The sequence below is a fragment of the Eurypyga helias genome, unplaced genomic scaffold (genome assembly GCF_000690775.1).
Source record: "Eurypyga helias isolate BGI_N326 unplaced genomic scaffold, ASM69077v1 scaffold3694, whole genome shotgun sequence".
In the NCBI taxonomy this organism is placed as follows: Eukaryota; Metazoa; Chordata; class Aves; order Eurypygiformes; family Eurypygidae; genus Eurypyga; species Eurypyga helias.
The window spans coordinates 86,804-104,795 of NW_010245485.1; the positions used below are offsets into that span (position 1 = coordinate 86,804).

The 17,992-nt window shown below is 38.9% G+C and overlaps 1 protein-coding gene across 2 annotated transcripts in view; it reads left to right on the forward strand.

Moving 5' to 3' along the window:
* The window catches only part of GULP1 (GULP, engulfment adaptor PTB domain containing 1), a 76,838-nt gene that overhangs the window by 23,194 nt on the left and 35,652 nt on the right, over positions 1 to 17,992 (forward strand). For both annotated transcript variants that reach the window (XM_010150076.1, XM_010150077.1), the window contains one exon: positions 12,241 to 12,312. In XM_010150076.1, the coding sequence (XP_010148378.1) occupies positions 12,241 to 12,312 (72 nt within the window). The remainder of the gene's footprint in view (positions 1 to 12,240; positions 12,313 to 17,992) is intronic.

Here is a 17,992-nt window from a genome sequence, read left to right on the forward strand (position 1 = left end):
GATTTCCAGTATGTTCATGTTTTTCCAGAAAAATCTTAAATGTGATTCCTGAAAATTCTTCAACACGTTATCTTGCCCTATGGTCATGAACCTGTAGTAGGTGAAAATGCTATCTAACTTCTGGGTTTAAGTGCCACCAGTTAGTCTTAAGCTCCCATATGTTCCAGTACAGTCCAGCCACTGTTCTTCATTTCTCCTTCAGTTTGCCTCCTAGGTGTGCTTTCTTCATCATATTACCCCTTCTTAGTTCAGATAATCAAAGCACCCAGAACTAGTGCTGGTTTCCCTGTCCTGTTTGTTATACCACAAGATACTCACTTTATTTAAAGATACTATTTCAGAACTTCAAACATGATGCAATTTTCGGGTCACAGTTACTACTCTGCTTTGTCCCCTGTGATTCTCTTCTCTGATGCATTGAGCTTCTCTCTCTAACTTCCACAGACAGACAGTGGATCTGATTTGTGTTTTGCTACCCCAGTCAAATATTCTCTGAAAATTTCTGAGGGTGTTCCGTGAAAGCAGTAACTCAGAAAGATGTCTGCAGATGCCATTTGTATAAGGTTATGAATACATTTAAAGTGGTAGATGAAGTTTAGGAAGTAGGTATTAGGAGCAAAGAAAATAATGATATATTTAGTTAGAAAACACATGTTCATACCTGTGAACATAGCATTTATTTTAGCACATTCTTGTAGATTATCCATGTGATTGTGGATTACACTTTACAGACTGGCTCAGCGTATTTCCTCACTGAAGTTACGCTACTAAGAAAATGTTAGGCTCATTCTTTTCGTACAGATGTAGTGGTTATCAGTATAGGAACTCTACAGTTTAGGGAACGAAACCAATAAAAACAACCAGCATATTTCACACGTTATGTTCCTGTCCTGTAATACACCTTCATAGAATGTATGTATAATTTATTTGCTACACACCAAAGTAGTTGTAATACTAGAATTTGAAGAGCAGATTACTTTCTGTGGTTGTGATAAAAGAATATATTTAGATGTTCAAAATTTGTGCTGCATGAAAAACTACCCAAAGTGGTATTAAATGTCTAGGCTACTAAAGCTAAAGCACTATCTGCATGCATTCATGATTCTTTTTCCAGAATAACTGTTTTCTGGTGTGCTGCTTGTCCTTTTTGACAGCCAAATGTTTCTTTGAATCAGGAATTAAACTAGGAGTCGTATATTCTAATCTGTGGTGCGGTAAGGCTCACAGTATTAAAAGTCCTGATTCAGAAGAGATCCAGTGTCCTTAAGATAGGCAGTTTCATTTTTCACATTAAACTGGAAAAGGGCTTTAATAAGCTGAGAGTAACAGACAATAGTTATTTGTTCCTATTACTAAGGCTGTTTGTGCTTGAATTAGAATTTTGTTCTTAACTCACATTTGTTTTGGTTTTTGTCCCACAGGGATTTCCTGATTCTGTGTTTATAATGTCATTGCATGTTGCCATGGCAAAAGAGTGTGATACTAAAAGTTCAGCATTGTCACGTTAGTCAAGGACAAAGGAGGTAGAAATTAGTTTAGAGCAAAATAAACTTTATTCAGAAAATTGAAAATGTCTGTGGAATTGCATCTCTGCTTTTATAAGATACTGTTAGTATTTTCCAGTACAAAAGAGTAACTTCAATACCTTTTCATTTGTCTCTACATATATACATATTAATGTATACATATATTTCTTACATAACTTGTAGAGTTTATTTACATTGACCAGAGGAAGGCTCTAATGATTTTGTGTCTAGCTTCTGTCTGAAGAAGTTACTGCAAGCTGAACACAGAATTGCACAATCCCACCTTGAAACAGCACATGGAAAATCCTGGCTGTTCCTGCACATGTTGTTATGAAAGAAAGAATCTGAAGCCTGTGCTCAGATTCATGCCTAACAATTAAGTCATTTGGGAAATATCTCTTCGAAGGAACAGCCGCTTTCTGAATGACATCCTGGCTTGTTTACTCATGGGGCTCAGAGGTGCACCCCTAATTCATCTGCCCTAATCCTCTAAAGGAGCTCTGAGTTAATCACAATGCTCCAAATTTCAGAAAGCTTCATGTTACTGGTAAAACAGAATGGTTTGGCCAGTGTAATGAACTAAGATTGATTTTGTTTGTTATTTACCACTTGACAACGTAGCTTGTTTCTTCTGAAGGGTCTTTTGTGGTCTTTGTTCGGTTTTCGTTGTTCTTGGGAGGTTTAGTTTGTTAGGCTGAATCTTTGCAAAAGGCGGGGGGGAGGGAAAAGAGCAGGACAGATGGAGCTTGAAAACAGGGAGTTCAAGCTTTAACTTGGCGATATTTTGTGAAAAAGCTACATAGCCTGCAAAATGCTAATACAGAGCAGACCAGTGCAGGCTACAGTTAAAAGAACAGTGGCATTATGAAATACAGCAGGGCAAAACAGAGCCCAAAACTAGGGCAACGGTTTTGCATGTCCTACGCAGCGTGTTACAGTGGTAACTTGAAGTTGTGAGAATACCCGCACTTGGGATCTTGCTCTTGCTGTTCCTTGGGTTGTAGCATTGTACCACATTGGGGTTTTTTGAGGGGGTGAGGGGGCAGGCCTGCCCTTTAGTTTTATGGGCACGCTAAAGAAAATGAACTGTAACTTCAGTTTGGGTAGACTACTGGATTTACAGAAGTAGTAATAATGAAGGTATTTTTTCACACTGTAGTGCTGTGAAGTTCCCTCTAGACTTGGCAGTGTTGTTAGGTAGCATCTTCGGAGATTAAGTGGGAATTAAACAGGGGTGGTCTCTGTTCTCAAGTTTCTAATAGTACATTTGACATCTTTGCAAAAGAGCCTGTAGATGTGGAACTGTTTATATTACTTCAGTACATTTCAGTGAAGTACAGGAAATGTTGAAGTTGGTCTCATGGTTAATATAAATTAAATCACCATATTGGCATGTGGTTTATGAAAAAAATGCAAACAGATGTCAAATTTCTTAAATATATTTGAATATATCTAGGACTTGGTGAAAAGTAGTATTTTATTAAATTTGCAGGCTTAATCTGACTTTACTGTTTCCGTAAAGAAATGATGCGTTAGTTGAATCCAATTCCTGTGGTGCAGAACTAAATCTAGTGTCTAATTATGGACTTGTAAAGCTGAAAAATCTGTCCACTCTGTTATTACGCACTTCCAGAGCTGAAATTTGATGTTTAAAATAGTGAATATGAATTATTTTTAGGTGGACTCTCCTCAGTTAGGGTAAAGTAAATATTTTCTACTGGAACAATCCAGTCAAAGATACAGATTTTTCTGAATTGAGGCATTCAAGCAGTATGATATGTCTACAGTGAGTATCAGAGGCACTTCGTATTTGGAATATACCTTCCTAAATGAAATGGCAGGTTTGGTAATTATTTCTGCTTTCCCTGTCTGGACACAAAAAGATTGTTGTGAATGTACAGGTACCCTTCTCTCTGCCTCCACATTACCAGAAATGTAATCTATTTGAATAACCACCTCTGAATGTTAGCTCAATAATGAGCAGTCTTACAGACAGAGGTACTGTATTTTAAGAATCAACAGTGAATTTAGAGTTGACGGTTCTTAGAGGTCAGAGACTAAACAAAATCTAAATTAACATGAGAGTAACAAGGGAGGATTGTAGGAGCTGGCAAGGATGTTATTCAGGATCTGTTGTTGGCTGGGTCAGTCATTTTCTACGCAAGTCAGAAGCAACTCCGAAAGAGCGAGCATGAGTGTGGACAAGCGAGATAACATCAGTCAATGGAGAGCTCATTTGGTGAGTTCTCTTGTTAGTTATCCCAAAACTTCCAGTCAGTAATGATGGTACGCTACAGGAGGCGCTGCAGAGTTGATGAATAGCAGTGGAGAAACCGAAGACAGTAATTTGTTACCACTGTGTGATGTTAGATGAATCTGTGTTAAGTGTGAGTGGTTTCTGTAGTGAAGGAAAGGAGCTATAACAACTTGAAAGTGGTGCCTTTGCATTACCCACAGACATCTCTTGTTGCAGTAAAAGGAGTTGACGGATGCTTCTGCCACAACAAATTTAAAAATCTGTTCCCATGTGTAAAAGCCAAAACTGTAAACAGTACGTCCAAACCAAAACCCAGAGGATAAAGTTTGAAAGTGTCATCTTCTTTAATTTACTCCTTCATTTTATCCAGTCTCTGAGCACAGGATTATTGCATGTTGAAGGCTAACGAACATTACAGCACCTGGGGAGAAAGAACGCTGTCAAAGGAATGTGTGTGTCCCAGGCACAACCAGGGAATGTATGATAGGAAATTATTTTCCCCAGTGATAAATTTGCCCTCGCTACCATCTTCCCCTGCCCTTGTTTCTTTCATGCCAAATGCTGTCTCTGATTTTTGTTTGTCAGCTATGGGAAGTGCACCTGGGCTTAAAAGAAAAAATAGGCCTTCAGGGCAATGTGCTACTGTTAGCATCACTGCTGTTGTGCCCTGCTACAGTCTTCCTTTCTAAGCCCTTTTTCCATACATCAAAAATTTTAAATGACTTTTCTAAAAATTACTTGATCTTGCTGTTTCTTTTCCTCCAATTGGAGTATCCGTAAGGGATATTCCCATTACCCTTCTGCTGCTGCTTCCGTGCCTCCACTGAACGGGGATGTAGAGCTCCCTTAGACCAGCCGTGAACTATTAGCTCCAGCTAACAAGTCTGCAGATCCAGAGACACATTGTTCTCATCCCATTGTTTGGGGTGGATGTAAGTTTGCATGTAGCTGTGTTCATTCTCAGACTGTGGCTGAAATCTGGGTAGCTGTAAGGTGGCTGATCGTGGTGTATGCAATGGGAGAGCAGTGTGCATCCCACCACCACCCCATCTCCGTTACAGTCTTCAGATTCAGCCTGACAGCTCTCCAGGGCATGATACAGTTTGAGATGTGCTTCTGAAGTGCTGAGTAGATTGATGGACTGTAGAAATACTGAATGTTTTTTTCTAGTACAACTAGTATTTTGTATAGCGACAGTCTTGACAAGGTAAGCTTTTTACCTTTCCTTCTTTCTTTCTGTATTCCACCCTGCTCTTACCTTCCTTGTGTGGAGGTACTAGCTGTATTTCTTAATATTATTTTACCTTTAGGATTAGGCACTTTTATGCAGGGAACAGTTTTGATAGCTGTGTTGCAACCTGATCTGGTTTTAAATGTATCTTTGTTGATAGCCCCATAGCATGATCTTTCTGGAGAAGATCTAAGTTTTGATCATTTAAAAAGTGCATCCTAATTCCTCATGAAGTTCTGCTTACAAAGAGGTTATGTTAGTATAAATCTATACTCCTATGGTATTTTCTTTTTTCTGTGTCCTTTAGTTTTTCCTATCGGGGTGTAGATTAAAATGCAGTGGGACTTCAGCAAGAATATGACCTGGTGTATTCTCATTCTTTTGCCTTTAAAGTCAGACCAACTTAGCTTCAGTGTACTTGGACCATGCTTCAGATTTCTTCCCAGTAAGCATCTGTATGATTTCTCTTCAAATCTGAACATGGGTTAGAAGACAGGTCTGGGCAGGATTAGGACTGCCATGTGTCCTCAGTTTCTCAGGCTTCTTCACCAGAATATTTCCAGATATTCCTGCTTCCAGATATTCAGTTCCTGGCAAGAACCACATCCAGAAGCTGGTGAGGTGTACTGCTCCAAGGAAGTAACTATATTCTCTGTGTCTGTCAACTACTCAAAGATAGGTTAAGCTTTAGTTATAAAATTATGTGCTTTTATTATTTAATCATAGCACCAAATTTAAAGTCTGAGATGATGGCTTGCACACTGGATAGTGAAGAGTTCTCAGTTACTGCACCTGTACAGAACAGAAGAAAGTACAAATTAAACCAGCATGTCTTCTTGAGAGGTTGCTTGAAATTAAGCACAGTGGGTTTTACACCACTGCATCTGGAAAATTCTTTTGTTAACAGTCACCTAATTATTTTGTGGTCCTTTCTCTAATGCTGTCATGTTTTCCCTCCAACATTTCAAAAGTTTGTCAACTAGATTATTCTTTCTTTATATCTTAATTACTGTAAATATTTTCACCTATTTTCTCTCGTGCATTTGGCTTAATTCTACTGGTGGATGAACTACCTGGAAATACTTTATTTCCATTGGAAGACCTTTCTTTTTTTCTGTATATTTTTAATCATGCATTCCCTCTTTTTTTGCAAATAGTACTCGATCGCTCCCTCAGACAAATGCGTGTAATTTTTTTCCTGTGTCAGAGTCACCATTTGTGCAGAACATGACAGGTCAGACAAGCAGGGGATATTCAGGGAATGTGCTGATGTCTGTGGCACTTTTCTCTCTCGTACTCTCATGTGGTGAGTTTGATTTCTGCTCTCATTTGATCAGCAGTCATGCCTGGGAGAGGCAGTTGTTTCTAAAGTATCACTGGAGAAGTGCTCCCCGAAAGGGAAAAATCAAAACATACATGTACTCCGGCAAAAATACATATTGGTAGAGAACCGAGGAAGCTGTTACAGGTGGGGAAAGAGAAAGAAGAGGTGTGTTATTTTATAGTCCATACTGTACTTCTACTGTTTACTTGACAGAGAAGACTCAGTTATGCAAGGCTGAGCAAAAACTGTTCCTGCCTTTATGTAATTAACAGATTAGACATTTGTTGATCTGTTTTCTGCACAGCTTCAAAAGAGCTCCCACTTCTCTTTCATTCTCATTTTGTATTACGTACTGTCATTGTGATGTTACCAGAACTGACATACATTTGTCTTCCTTGCATCAGTAAATCAACATCCCTACAACTTCTGCTGTAGAAGGAGCTAATTTGTCAAATTTTGGCAGCAGGTATTCAGTAATTTTGCATTGCTTTTTTCCTTTCTTTATTGTATGAGTGTAAGTACATTTTCATATAATTGCATTTGAATCTGCATAAAAGAGAACTCCTAATGTTCGGGGATTTCAGAGTAATGAAGAAATGTGGCACTGTGAAAAACTGGGGGTTTTAAAAATTTGAAATGAGATGACAAAAGAGAACAGATGGGTTTTTTATTATTAAAATACCCTACACTGCTCTCTACTGGAAGAGTGGAAGTCTATGTTAACTATTCAGAAGTGCACCTAAAACTAGTTCTTAGTCAACTCTGAGGTTTAATGGTGGTTTGGTTTTTGGTGGGGGTTTTTTTGTTTGTTTGATTTGGGGTTTTTTTGTTTGTTTGACTGACTTTTCTTAAGGGCGGATGGGTTTTTTATATTCCTTTTAAGTTTTGAGGAAAAGCACCTGGTTATGTTTTGTATGTAAAAACAAAAAAAAAAAAAGTAGAATGTTGAGAGCTAAAATGTAAGTTGACAGGGAAAGAATTACCAGAGACTGCCTTGTTAATGGCAAGGAAAAACGTCAGCTATTAACAATTCACCTGACCTTACTGTTAGTTATTGGCCATGTGAGAACAGCAATAGCCTTGACAAAACCGTAAAGTATTCTGGACACCTGAAGTTGCCCTACATTTGAGTTCATTCTTAATTGAGTGAACAAAATAAAAGTAAAAAACCCTTACTTTTTCTTTTATTTTCATAGTTTCTCCAGCCAAATAATAACTTTAAAAGAATTTTTAATAACCTCACTATGGAGTTGGACCAAAACATGTTTTGCCTAAGTTAAATGCATAGGAAAACTTTCATTTCAGCTATGTTCTGAAGGAAGAGATACTCCCCTCCCCACAAAGGGTCTGTGTACTTGTTTGGTGCGTAAGGCAGCCCTCCTGGCCATTGCAGGGCTAAATCATTCTCTCAGTCACTGCCAGTGATAAAATTCTGTTGATTCTAGTATGATGAAATAGTGTCTGTTAATTCTCCACAGCTGCAGTGTCTTGCAGATCTTTCCATGTGGAGTGAGCACATCTGGTTGTCTGCTAATATTAGATGATAAACAGTTTGATCTGAGGTGTTTGTCTTGTGCATGGCTGGTCAACATCTCCCTTTCTTAATGGCAAACATCAATGAGGGAAGAACAAGGCTTAATATGCTTTAAAGTTACAGTTAAACTGTTGTGACTGATAAGATCCATTCATCTGATAAAAGTTCTTTCTGATTATAGACAGCTGCAAGTGAGATCAGAATCAGTAATATATTAGAAAAATAACCTTTTGTCACTTCTGTAGGGAATGTGTTTGGAAGAATGGCAGACCGCAATGATAAATTTGCGGTAACTTATATGGGGAGAACATTGCCTTAGCTTGCTGTGTGTTATGCACAATATTAAATGTCATCCTCTTCAAACCTCAAGTATCCAGCTGAAACTCGGTATGAATATGGTGAACTTCTCATTAGCACCGAACTTAACAGAACATAAATATTTAAAAAGATTAGTCTAGAGGCATGGCTAACTTACTGATAATTTTTTTTAATTGGCTTGTTATGCATGAAGCACACCGACCTCAAGAATAATTGCGAACAGTAAATACATGTAGCAATCATATGTAATAATTTTTCACCTGTTATTGCGTATTTTACGTTAATGAGCACTTAATGCATTTATTACATTGCATACGGTTTTCATACTGAATGATCTGAAGGGAAACTGCTACAATATTTTCTGTTTTTCTCATCTGCAATTCAGTGTAGGAGTTGTATTAGCTTGACTCTTAGGAACAGTTACATTTCTTGTTGTTTTCATTCCTCACCAGCTTGGTCTGCAACAGGGCCAGAGCTGTGGCCCAACACCTGACCTGATCAAAGCAATTTTAAAATTACTTTTAAAATTCTCACCTAGAATTCCCCACTAGCATGGCTTTCTAAAGGAGGCTGGTCTTAAAAGAGGAAGTTTCAGTTTTACCAATTTTGATTTGAAATTTTTATTGCAGAAACTCTTTCATGATGAATATGTATAATATTCATGCCACAGCTGTGCTGAATTCCTGATATAACAAATATTTGTTCTTTGTGTTTGTGTGAGATTCGGTGAGAAAGATACCTTGAAAAGACCAAAATGGTCATCTCCCCATGTCATTAGGATGGCAAATGAGTTGTCATTTCCTTTCAGAGTCCCGGCAGTGGCAGCGTCTCCACTGCGTGTTAGGGGTTGTACGAAGAGAAGGGCTTTTGCCACACTGCGCTCGTCATCTGGAGTCTCAGTTCTGCAAATATATATGTGTTTGCTTAGCTTAACCGTTACAAGTAATGCCATGGTATTTGGTACCTAATATTAAACAAAATAAGATGGGACAGATTACACAGAAAAGGTACAGAGCAGACAAAAGAGTAAGCCATAAAAAGCCTCTTGTTAATGCATCAGCTGTATGTTAAACCTATATTGAACAGTCAATCTTTTGTTCTGATTAGGAAATCAATTGTTTTGATTTGAAATTCTTTTAATATTCTGCTGCAAAATAGAACAGTCTAATACAAAGAATATTTCCTCTTAATTTCTGGTTTGCTCTTTGTTGCTGTCTTACCAAAAACAAACAAACAAGCAAGTCAAATTAGAAAGGCTATGAAGGTCAGGCATGAAACGTGTGAGTAGTTATGGCTAAAATTTGACCTTATCTGAATAAAAAAAAATAGAACTTCAGCTAAGAGATAAAAATACGTATCAGTTTTGAACAGTGCAATCCGTGGCATGGTCTCATCAGCTCTGCTATTAAGATGCTACAAATCTCCTTTGCATTTATGGATTTGGTGTGTCTTACTGTATTTTCCTCCGCCGAATAGGCCATTATGCATAAGCTCTAATTCCACGTCTGGCTCAAAACTGCTAAGAGCAATAAAAATTTCAGTAGTGATGCTTCATGTCAGGACTGATACTCATCTGGACGACAGTGCAGGTGAAGGACTGGTAGAATTCTGTTAGTTCCATAAACATTGATACAGTGCTCATGATGTTTCCATACATGGCCAGCAGTGGATGTTTACTTTTTTGTATCTTGTTGAGCAAACACAATTAGTATGTGTTTCTTCAGGATTTGTCAGTCATGTAAACCTGTGCTTTCAGCAGTTCATCTTTCTCTTGAGATGTCTACTTTTCCTTCCCCTCCATGATCAGAAATGGTAATTTCTGCTTTGGGGAGCATTACTGTGGGCGTACAAATTCAGTGAAGTTTAACAGACGCCCCAGCTATGGCAGAAGCTTAATTGGGTGCGTACACTTCTGAAGGCAGTGTTGTGCATTAAGATGAGGTACAAGCCCCTGGGTAAACAGTATTTATGGGACTTATTGTTCAGGGAAGGATTGGCCTGATCACTGAATACAGGAAAAATACCTTCATCTTTCTTTGGCTTTGAATCAGAGGGAGATGCTGAGTGGGGAGGAGAGGGGAAGTGACTGTCGCTTCTGAGCTATCTTTTCCTATCTCAGATCTCTGTTATCTGCATGGCAGTAAGCAGATAAGAAACATAGGGCAGCCCTGTGCCCTTCTGGAGAAGCGGCTGCAGGCGAGGCAGCATAGCCCAGGTCATCTGAGAAGTGTACTTGACACAATTCCACCCGAGGCCAGGCCCTGAACGTGTATCACAAAGTACCAGGCTGCTTACAATGACAGTGCCTCTGGAGCTGCCAGTTTCCAAACTACACAAATATTAGGAAGCACGTGTGGATGGAGTATTCTCAGCTGCCTTCCACTCGCTGTAGACAGCAGTGACCGTGTCCTCTGTTCACACTGGTGGCTGTATTCTCCTGTGTTTCTGCAGGATTCCTGTACTGTATATGATGTACCCTGGCCTGCTCACAAACTTTGGTGCAATTATGCTTCTACCTCTTGTGTTGTGCCAAATGTGTGGTGTATGCCTATGCTTGTGAACAGATGTCTGGTGTTACCGGCATGCCTCTTGGGTTCTCTGGCCGTATCTACTTGCTTTCTTGTCCATTTAAGCTTGTGGTTAATTTTTTTTTTTACTCGCCTGCATTAGCTCATCTGCATTCACTCATCTTTCCCTTTCTGTCTCTGTCACATGTAGTATTGGTAATATCCAAGAATCCTTGTTCTTGATGCATTTTGTGCAACTGACACTTTCCCAGGGAAGAACGCAACCTCTGTTTAAACTCATTGGAGACGTTGCATGAAAGAAAACAAATCGATAATGGAGGTTTCTGGTTTGTTATTACAAAATCTTGGTCTCCTGCATGGAGAATTGTAATCGTAGAGAGTATTGACAGCAGATGTGCCTGGTGTTTTGATTTGCACTCTGTTGTATTCAAGTTGGCACATCATGTTTCAGAGTCAGTAGCAAATTTCTGATGAGACTTAATTATTGGTAGAGCTGCAGAGTTTCTTTGCAGCAGTACAGATTGAGCACAGTGATTACAGAAAATATGTATCAAAGTTTTAATAAAATTAAAAACTTTAGAGTTATAATGCTGAAAGCATCTGTAGCTTGGCAAATTCACGTTCCTTTGAAACTGTTGAGACTTAAAAATTATACCTCTGTGCATCGTATTACATAGAAAATTGTGTGCTTTAGTGAAAAAAGGGTGTCCATACTTTCTTGCTAGCATTATTCTGGCTTATGCAGGTACATGACTTAAATCAGCCATAACTCAATGTGAAAATAGGGCAGGCAGTTCATAATTAATTGTTACACAGGCGTGGTTTGGGCAGGATTATTGCACCTCTCATAACAGTATAGTAGAAGGCAAGCAGAATTCTACACAAGAACGTAAAGGCATTCCAGTGGGTAAGTAAAGAAATGGTCAGGTGCCTTTGGAATGTTGTGCTCTGTGTATTAACAGGTGTATGCTTGTTTTTTGTTAAAAACTTAGTAGAAATATGATCTCTACTAGAGATGCTTCCAATATGAGCCTTGTTTTTATGCAAATTGGAGCCTCTTTCCTTTAAATCTCAGAAGTTTCAGTACCCAGCAGCTCTGAGAGCAGAATCAGGCCTTTTGAATTTATCTTGCGCCACTGTATGCAAATCTTCGTAACACAGTCAAACCTTCAGCTCATGTTGATTCATGGGATGTATCATTATTTTCCAAAAGAGCCAATATTACTAAAATTACAATTTCCTGCTGGAGAAAAGGTACTTAATCCCTAATTTACAGACTTGTTGAGATAAAGAAAATGTTTTTTGAAACCTGCTTTTGATACCTCTTATGTTTGTCTGATTAGAATTTAATTCTTGTTATTTTCTTGATTAAAAATAGCTGTATGAAGATTTGTTATTTATCAACTGTTAAAATGAATGTCTTTCCAAAATGTTACTTGGAAATAATTAGAAAATATCATTACTTGAGTCAGTTAGGCCTTTCGGTGTGTAACTTATTTCTCACAAATTGCAATCTTCTCAGTTTCTTGGCAGTACGGAAGTGGAGCAACCCAAAGGCACGGAAGTTGTAAGAGACGCTGTTAGGAAGTTAAAGGTAAGAAAGTATTTGTAATGAAATGCAAAGGGAATGTGTTCTTAACCTGCTTTCACAGATAAGACACTTTGTAAATGTTGTGGGTAAATTCATGGGTTCTGGCAGCAGTTGCTTTTACTCATCTCTTCACTGGTATGTAGCGAGTTCCCTATTGTGACTGTATTATAATTATATATTTAGTTGTCTCCTAGGTTACACAATTATCTGTACTAAAGTTTACGTACCTTGATTTATAATGCTTGTTCTTTGCAAGCTTTCGGACTTCATGAATTCTAACCTAAGTAGCAACAACTTGTTTTAGCTGCCATCCCCGCTTTATGGCTATTGAATGCCTCTAGTTATGGCACTCCAAACATATTGCCAGAGAGTTTAAAGAAATTAACTCTTACATGACCAAATAGCTAGAGACATCAGTAGTGCTTGCCCAACTTTTCTTTGGGCTTTGCAGTGCTTTCTGTGAGCCTCTTGTTGCAAGACATGGAGTACCCACACACTGAAGGCAGGCTGTTGGTGTCAGAGAACAGGAGGAAGAATGTGAAACCATGCTACGTCGGCTGAGATAGCTCCGTGGGTAATGGTTGTCCCTGACTGAGCTTCATCTGAGGCTAATGTCTGATCCGTATAGACTGCTGGACTGGAGGTGAAGGTTTATGACATTGGAAGAATGTCATTGACCCTTCAGCGGTGATGAATGGCGATGTATCTGGAAATAGAGCTGCAGTGAGAGAATGGGGTTTACAAACCAATATGAAGCTGTTACGCCAAGGGACATTGCTGTCTTGTCCTTCAGGTCTTCATGTTTCATTGGAAAAGGTCTCTCTGTGTGCTGGTGCACAGTGCCAGGAGGCAGAGGAAGTCAGATATCTACAATTTCTTCTTGGTTATATGTCTCTGGGCACCTCGGTAGACAATTGTAACGTGTCCTAGTGAAATGTTGAAGGTTGCTAATTGATAACACTGCTTTGACTTCACTGAGTGATAGCTAATGTGCCTAAAGCTCCTCAAATGCTCTGAGTTGTGGTAGGGATTGCTGATTTTAGCTGTCTGCTAGCTCACGTTGGAATTACACTGTTCCATGCTTAGATACACGGAGCTATTGCAGCATCAGTTTATTAAGATGTAAAAATTGTTCTGCCTACATTTCTATTTCCCATAACTTTTTGTAGGGCTCTCACTATTTAAACAGAAGTTTGTCAGAAATGGATGGAAAATATTAGGAGTCAATAGTAAAAAACTTGGTTCTGTGTTACTACGGTAATAATAAATGAAGAAAGAAGGCATGAAAAACTGTTCATGTAGCTCAGCTTTTAAGGTCAGGGCTTCCCTTGAAAAAGCCATCTTTACAAGATTGATTAGTAGTTGTGTTAAGGTATTGAAACAGAACTTCATTATTTTTGCTCTATTGAAATTTGTACAGCTGCCTTTAAAGATTAGCTGAGTCGATTCTTAGAATGTTTTATGTCAAATAGATTTACTCTGCTACAGTTTGTCAGAGACATTACAGCCTAGTTGTTTTCAGGCATTTTAGGCTAATGTAAGTATGACGCTTTTTTAACCCTTACGCCATGCTGGCAGTGGAACCAAAAAGTGTGGCTTTGGGTGCACCTCGTACAGTTCACAGATAATACTGCAGTGAAGCCTGTTGCGTTAGGTGTCTTGTGTTTACTGACTTCTGTTACCCTGAGCAGCGTCAGTGCTGTGCAGAGGCCTGCTGAGATGATATCCTGCTGTGGAGAAGTGCTGATCCTGTTTTAATGCGGTTTCATCAGACCCCTCCTAAGTAAAGCAGCTGCTGGGTGTCTGTGTCTCACCTGGGCTCTCCCTGGGCACAGGAAGCTTTTGAGCATCTGGTAGGTTGCATTGTATGATGTGGTCGCTTGAAATAGTTCGCTCTGAAAGCAGGTCTGAAAAGGATTTCAAGTAACTGTTCTCTGAAGCGTAGTTGGAGCCGGAACTATTTTCTTTTAGTGGAAAAAACATTTGTCATCCCAGCACTAAAATTTAAAAGTGTACATTTCTTGTATATTCTTGAGGTGGATGTAGGTAACTGTTCTAACTTTTCACACGTGTTCCCCAAATTAACCACTTTGGAAATGTTTCTGAATTGTTTCGGCCAGAATTACACTGTTTTCTTCAGGCTTGGAAGTTTGGAGCTTATATGTCAGGTATTACATGGAAACTTACATAATCACAAGTTTATTAGAAAACTCACAAAGTAATGAAAGACAACTTCTGGAAAGACTTGAAAAATCTGGGAATAGAATTGAGAGAGCAATAAAGAGATTTTATGTTTGAAACCATCACCAATTAATTGAGTCCTCATTTCAATACTAATTTGTGTTCTGCATCTGAATTCTTTGCGGAGAAGCCTACACATTATGGATTTTATTATTAAGTACACGTCTCTAGCTTGTTTTTAGAAAATGTTAATTAAGAATTTTAAACAAATGAAACCAGCTCAAAAACTAATGTCTTTATATTGAAAGAAAACATACATAGTGGTTTTCGGAGTAGGAGAGTTATTAGAAGATGCATAGCTTGTGGTGCTATATATATTTATTATATTGATTTAGTTTTAACCACTGTGTTGTTAATCAGACTTTCGTTTTAATGGAAATTAATATCTAGCATAACAACAGCTGACCCTTCCTTAATATTTGGAGCTATTTTTACAACTGGTGTGAGTCACACTACCAACCTTTGGAAGTCATGTTCCTACAGTGAGATACAGACCATGAAACTCAATGTGAACTATTTCTCTCAAGCCATGGTGCCATCAGACTGTGTCAGAAGAGGCATTTGATATACAGCACTTTATTTCCTTAAATCAAAAGCTCGTAGCTCTTTGAGCACAAAGACTCTTTGCTTGCCAGACACAGGTCTGTGCAAAATTGCGATATGCCTTTCCATGAAACTACTTTTACCAGCAGATGGAGCTGACGTTCTACAGTAAAATACAATAACGGGGAGGGGGGACACTGGACAGTTTTCTTGATGCTTCATTTTACTCGTTTTCTCCCAAATAGTGCTACTACATTTTCTAAACACTTCCTAATTTTGCAGGTTCCGTTGCAATTTTAATATATTGGGCTATTTAAGCATCTAGATTTGTTTTTCTTTCTAGAGCGTTGTCCAGCAGTTTTATCTAGTTGGGATTCCCCCTCGTGTTTTCAAATTTCTTGAAGCCATACAGCAGGAGAAAAACACAGTTGGACACTGATGTTTTAAAATGTGTGGGTTTATTTGTATGTTGGGGTGAACTGCTCTCATAAGTTATTACAAAAAATTTTTTCCTTCCACTTTTCCAGTCAAACTGATGTCTGGGGTGAAATAAAAACTGAGGGAAATGGCACCAAGATGTTGTATCAGAACATGCCGACATTACTCAAATGTGTGAATGTTACCAAATCACACTTTATTTTATAAAGTGAAATGATTACTTCCCTTGGTTAAGGAAGGCTATCGTTTCTAAATCAGACTGTAGGTGTGAGGTTGGTCCTTCTCAAAACATGCTTGAGGGGGTGCAGAGGTCAGAGAGGTGAAAGATGAGCATTACACATGGAAAGGGCACCGTAACTAGAAGACTAGAAAGAAAAGGGCATGGGAGGGGTGTGTTAGGGAGAAACCTTGAGTTTTGGGCTGTTCCCTTTAGAGTCTTCAAAGGGATGTTTTTTGTGAGGAGCAAACTGAAGGCTTCTCTTAGCCCCCTTCCAACTCAGTCTCCTTTTCTCCTCCTCTTTTCTTCTGTAAGTGGAGGTGACCAGAGAAAATGTAAATAGAATTAATGGCTTTGAAGCTGCTTGAAATATTCATCTGTTCCTTGACCCGTAAGGACACAGAAAGTGAAGAGTGCTCTTTCACACACCTCCACCCATGCGGCAGTGCTGTCCTGCTGCTGCTACTAATGGACGTCAGTGGATATTGTTCCGAGCTCCCTTCCGTCTTAAAGCTGGGTTTCATTTGCTGTTGAAAGGAGAGAGGAGGGTGGAGTACAGAAAATCTTTTCATATTGGGATAAAGGGGTTTCTGTCAAGCCTTACAGCCATGGCTGTTCTCTTTGAAGCACTGGGACCGCTGGGGACAGCCTGAAGGCCAGAGCAGACCAGATGGGAAGAGCTGAAGAAGAGAATACCTGTTTACCCATCCTCTCAAAAATAAATACACAAAACTCCACACAACCAAACAGCCAGAAAAAACCCACCTCCAAACAAAACGCCCCCATACCTCAAACCCTCCCCACCCCTCCCACCCCAGAAAAAGCCCCACTAAACCAGAAACCTTGAGGGAATGAGGGATTGGAAAAAGGCTGTGCAGCCCTGCCTTCTCCACTGTGGTTAATAGATCAGTAGCCTTCCTCTCATCCCAGTCTGTGTTTTGGAAAATAAAATACAACCTATTCCATAGAAATGGATTTCTGAGAAAGCTTTTCCCTACCCAGCTGATTACCAGGAGATTCAAGTTCACATGTCTGTGGCCTTTTCATCCTTTTCTCAACAGCTCTTTTTCAGAGGTCATCATTTCATTATACCCACATAAAATCTGCATGAGAGTTTGGACCATAATATGACCAAAAATCATGAGATGTAGTCACTGTAAAAGGAACAGGGCCTTTCTCTTTTTTTTCAGGCATATTTCCTTAAAATGAATGTTGTTTATGAAAAAAACAGAGGAAAAGCTTCTTCTCAAAGCCATGTATAAAGCTGCCTCTCAGTGTAGACCACTCCTTCGCCCTCATATCGACATGATAAGGTGACCACACCCATGTCTGATGTCTCACTGGAAGCCTGTGTAAAGTGAAGGTGTTGAACCTTTATTCCCTGGGTTGAAGATGAGCACCTAGATCACAAAAACGTTTACCTTCGGGGTGTCCAGTTCTTTTGATAAAGTCTTGAATTGTGCAGTGAGATGTAAATTTAAAGGAAAGTGTTTTGTTTTGATTTTTGTAGATTAAATTGATTTTGATATAATTTGTTTTAACCATTATTTCTTTAACTGAAGCACCTGGCTGTTTTTAAGTAGTGATTTTTTTTTCCCTTGTGTTATTTTTGCTGATTAATCCTCTGATTGCGCTTTGCTGAGACTCGAAGCATAAGCATTTCAAATATAATTTTAGTAAGAGTCCCAAAGTTTGCAATTTTCCCTGCTACTGTAAGAAAAGACAAGATATACGGAAGCTTTTTTGTTCTTTATTTTTAAAGCTAAATTGAACTATAGAAAATAGATTTGTTTTTATCTGTTGCTTTCACTAAAAGATTTAAGGAAAATACAGTGTTAATTCCAAAGCCGTTGAATAAAAGCGAGCCCGTCCCACTGAGCTGCTCATACTGTTACCAGGCCAAAGCTGCAAGTCTTGCCTGAGAACAATATATGTATAGACTAACGGCTCAAGAATTTGGCCCATCGTATCGCTTCCCTAGCCATGCTGTGATTCATTATCATTTTATATCGCTGTCCATTTCGATGCCAATGGGAGGCTACAGATTTTTACCCTCTTAAATAATCTTGTTACTGCGTGAGTTACAACTGGTACTTTGTTTCAAATATGTGCTGAAAGGACAAAATTGTGTTTGTAAATCTCCCCCGTCCAAGGGTCCCTTGGGCTCCTCTTGAGGTAGAAGGAATGAGTAGAAAATACGGAGAAGGAAGAACGCTAATTGGCTGATAACGGACTAAGTGTGTG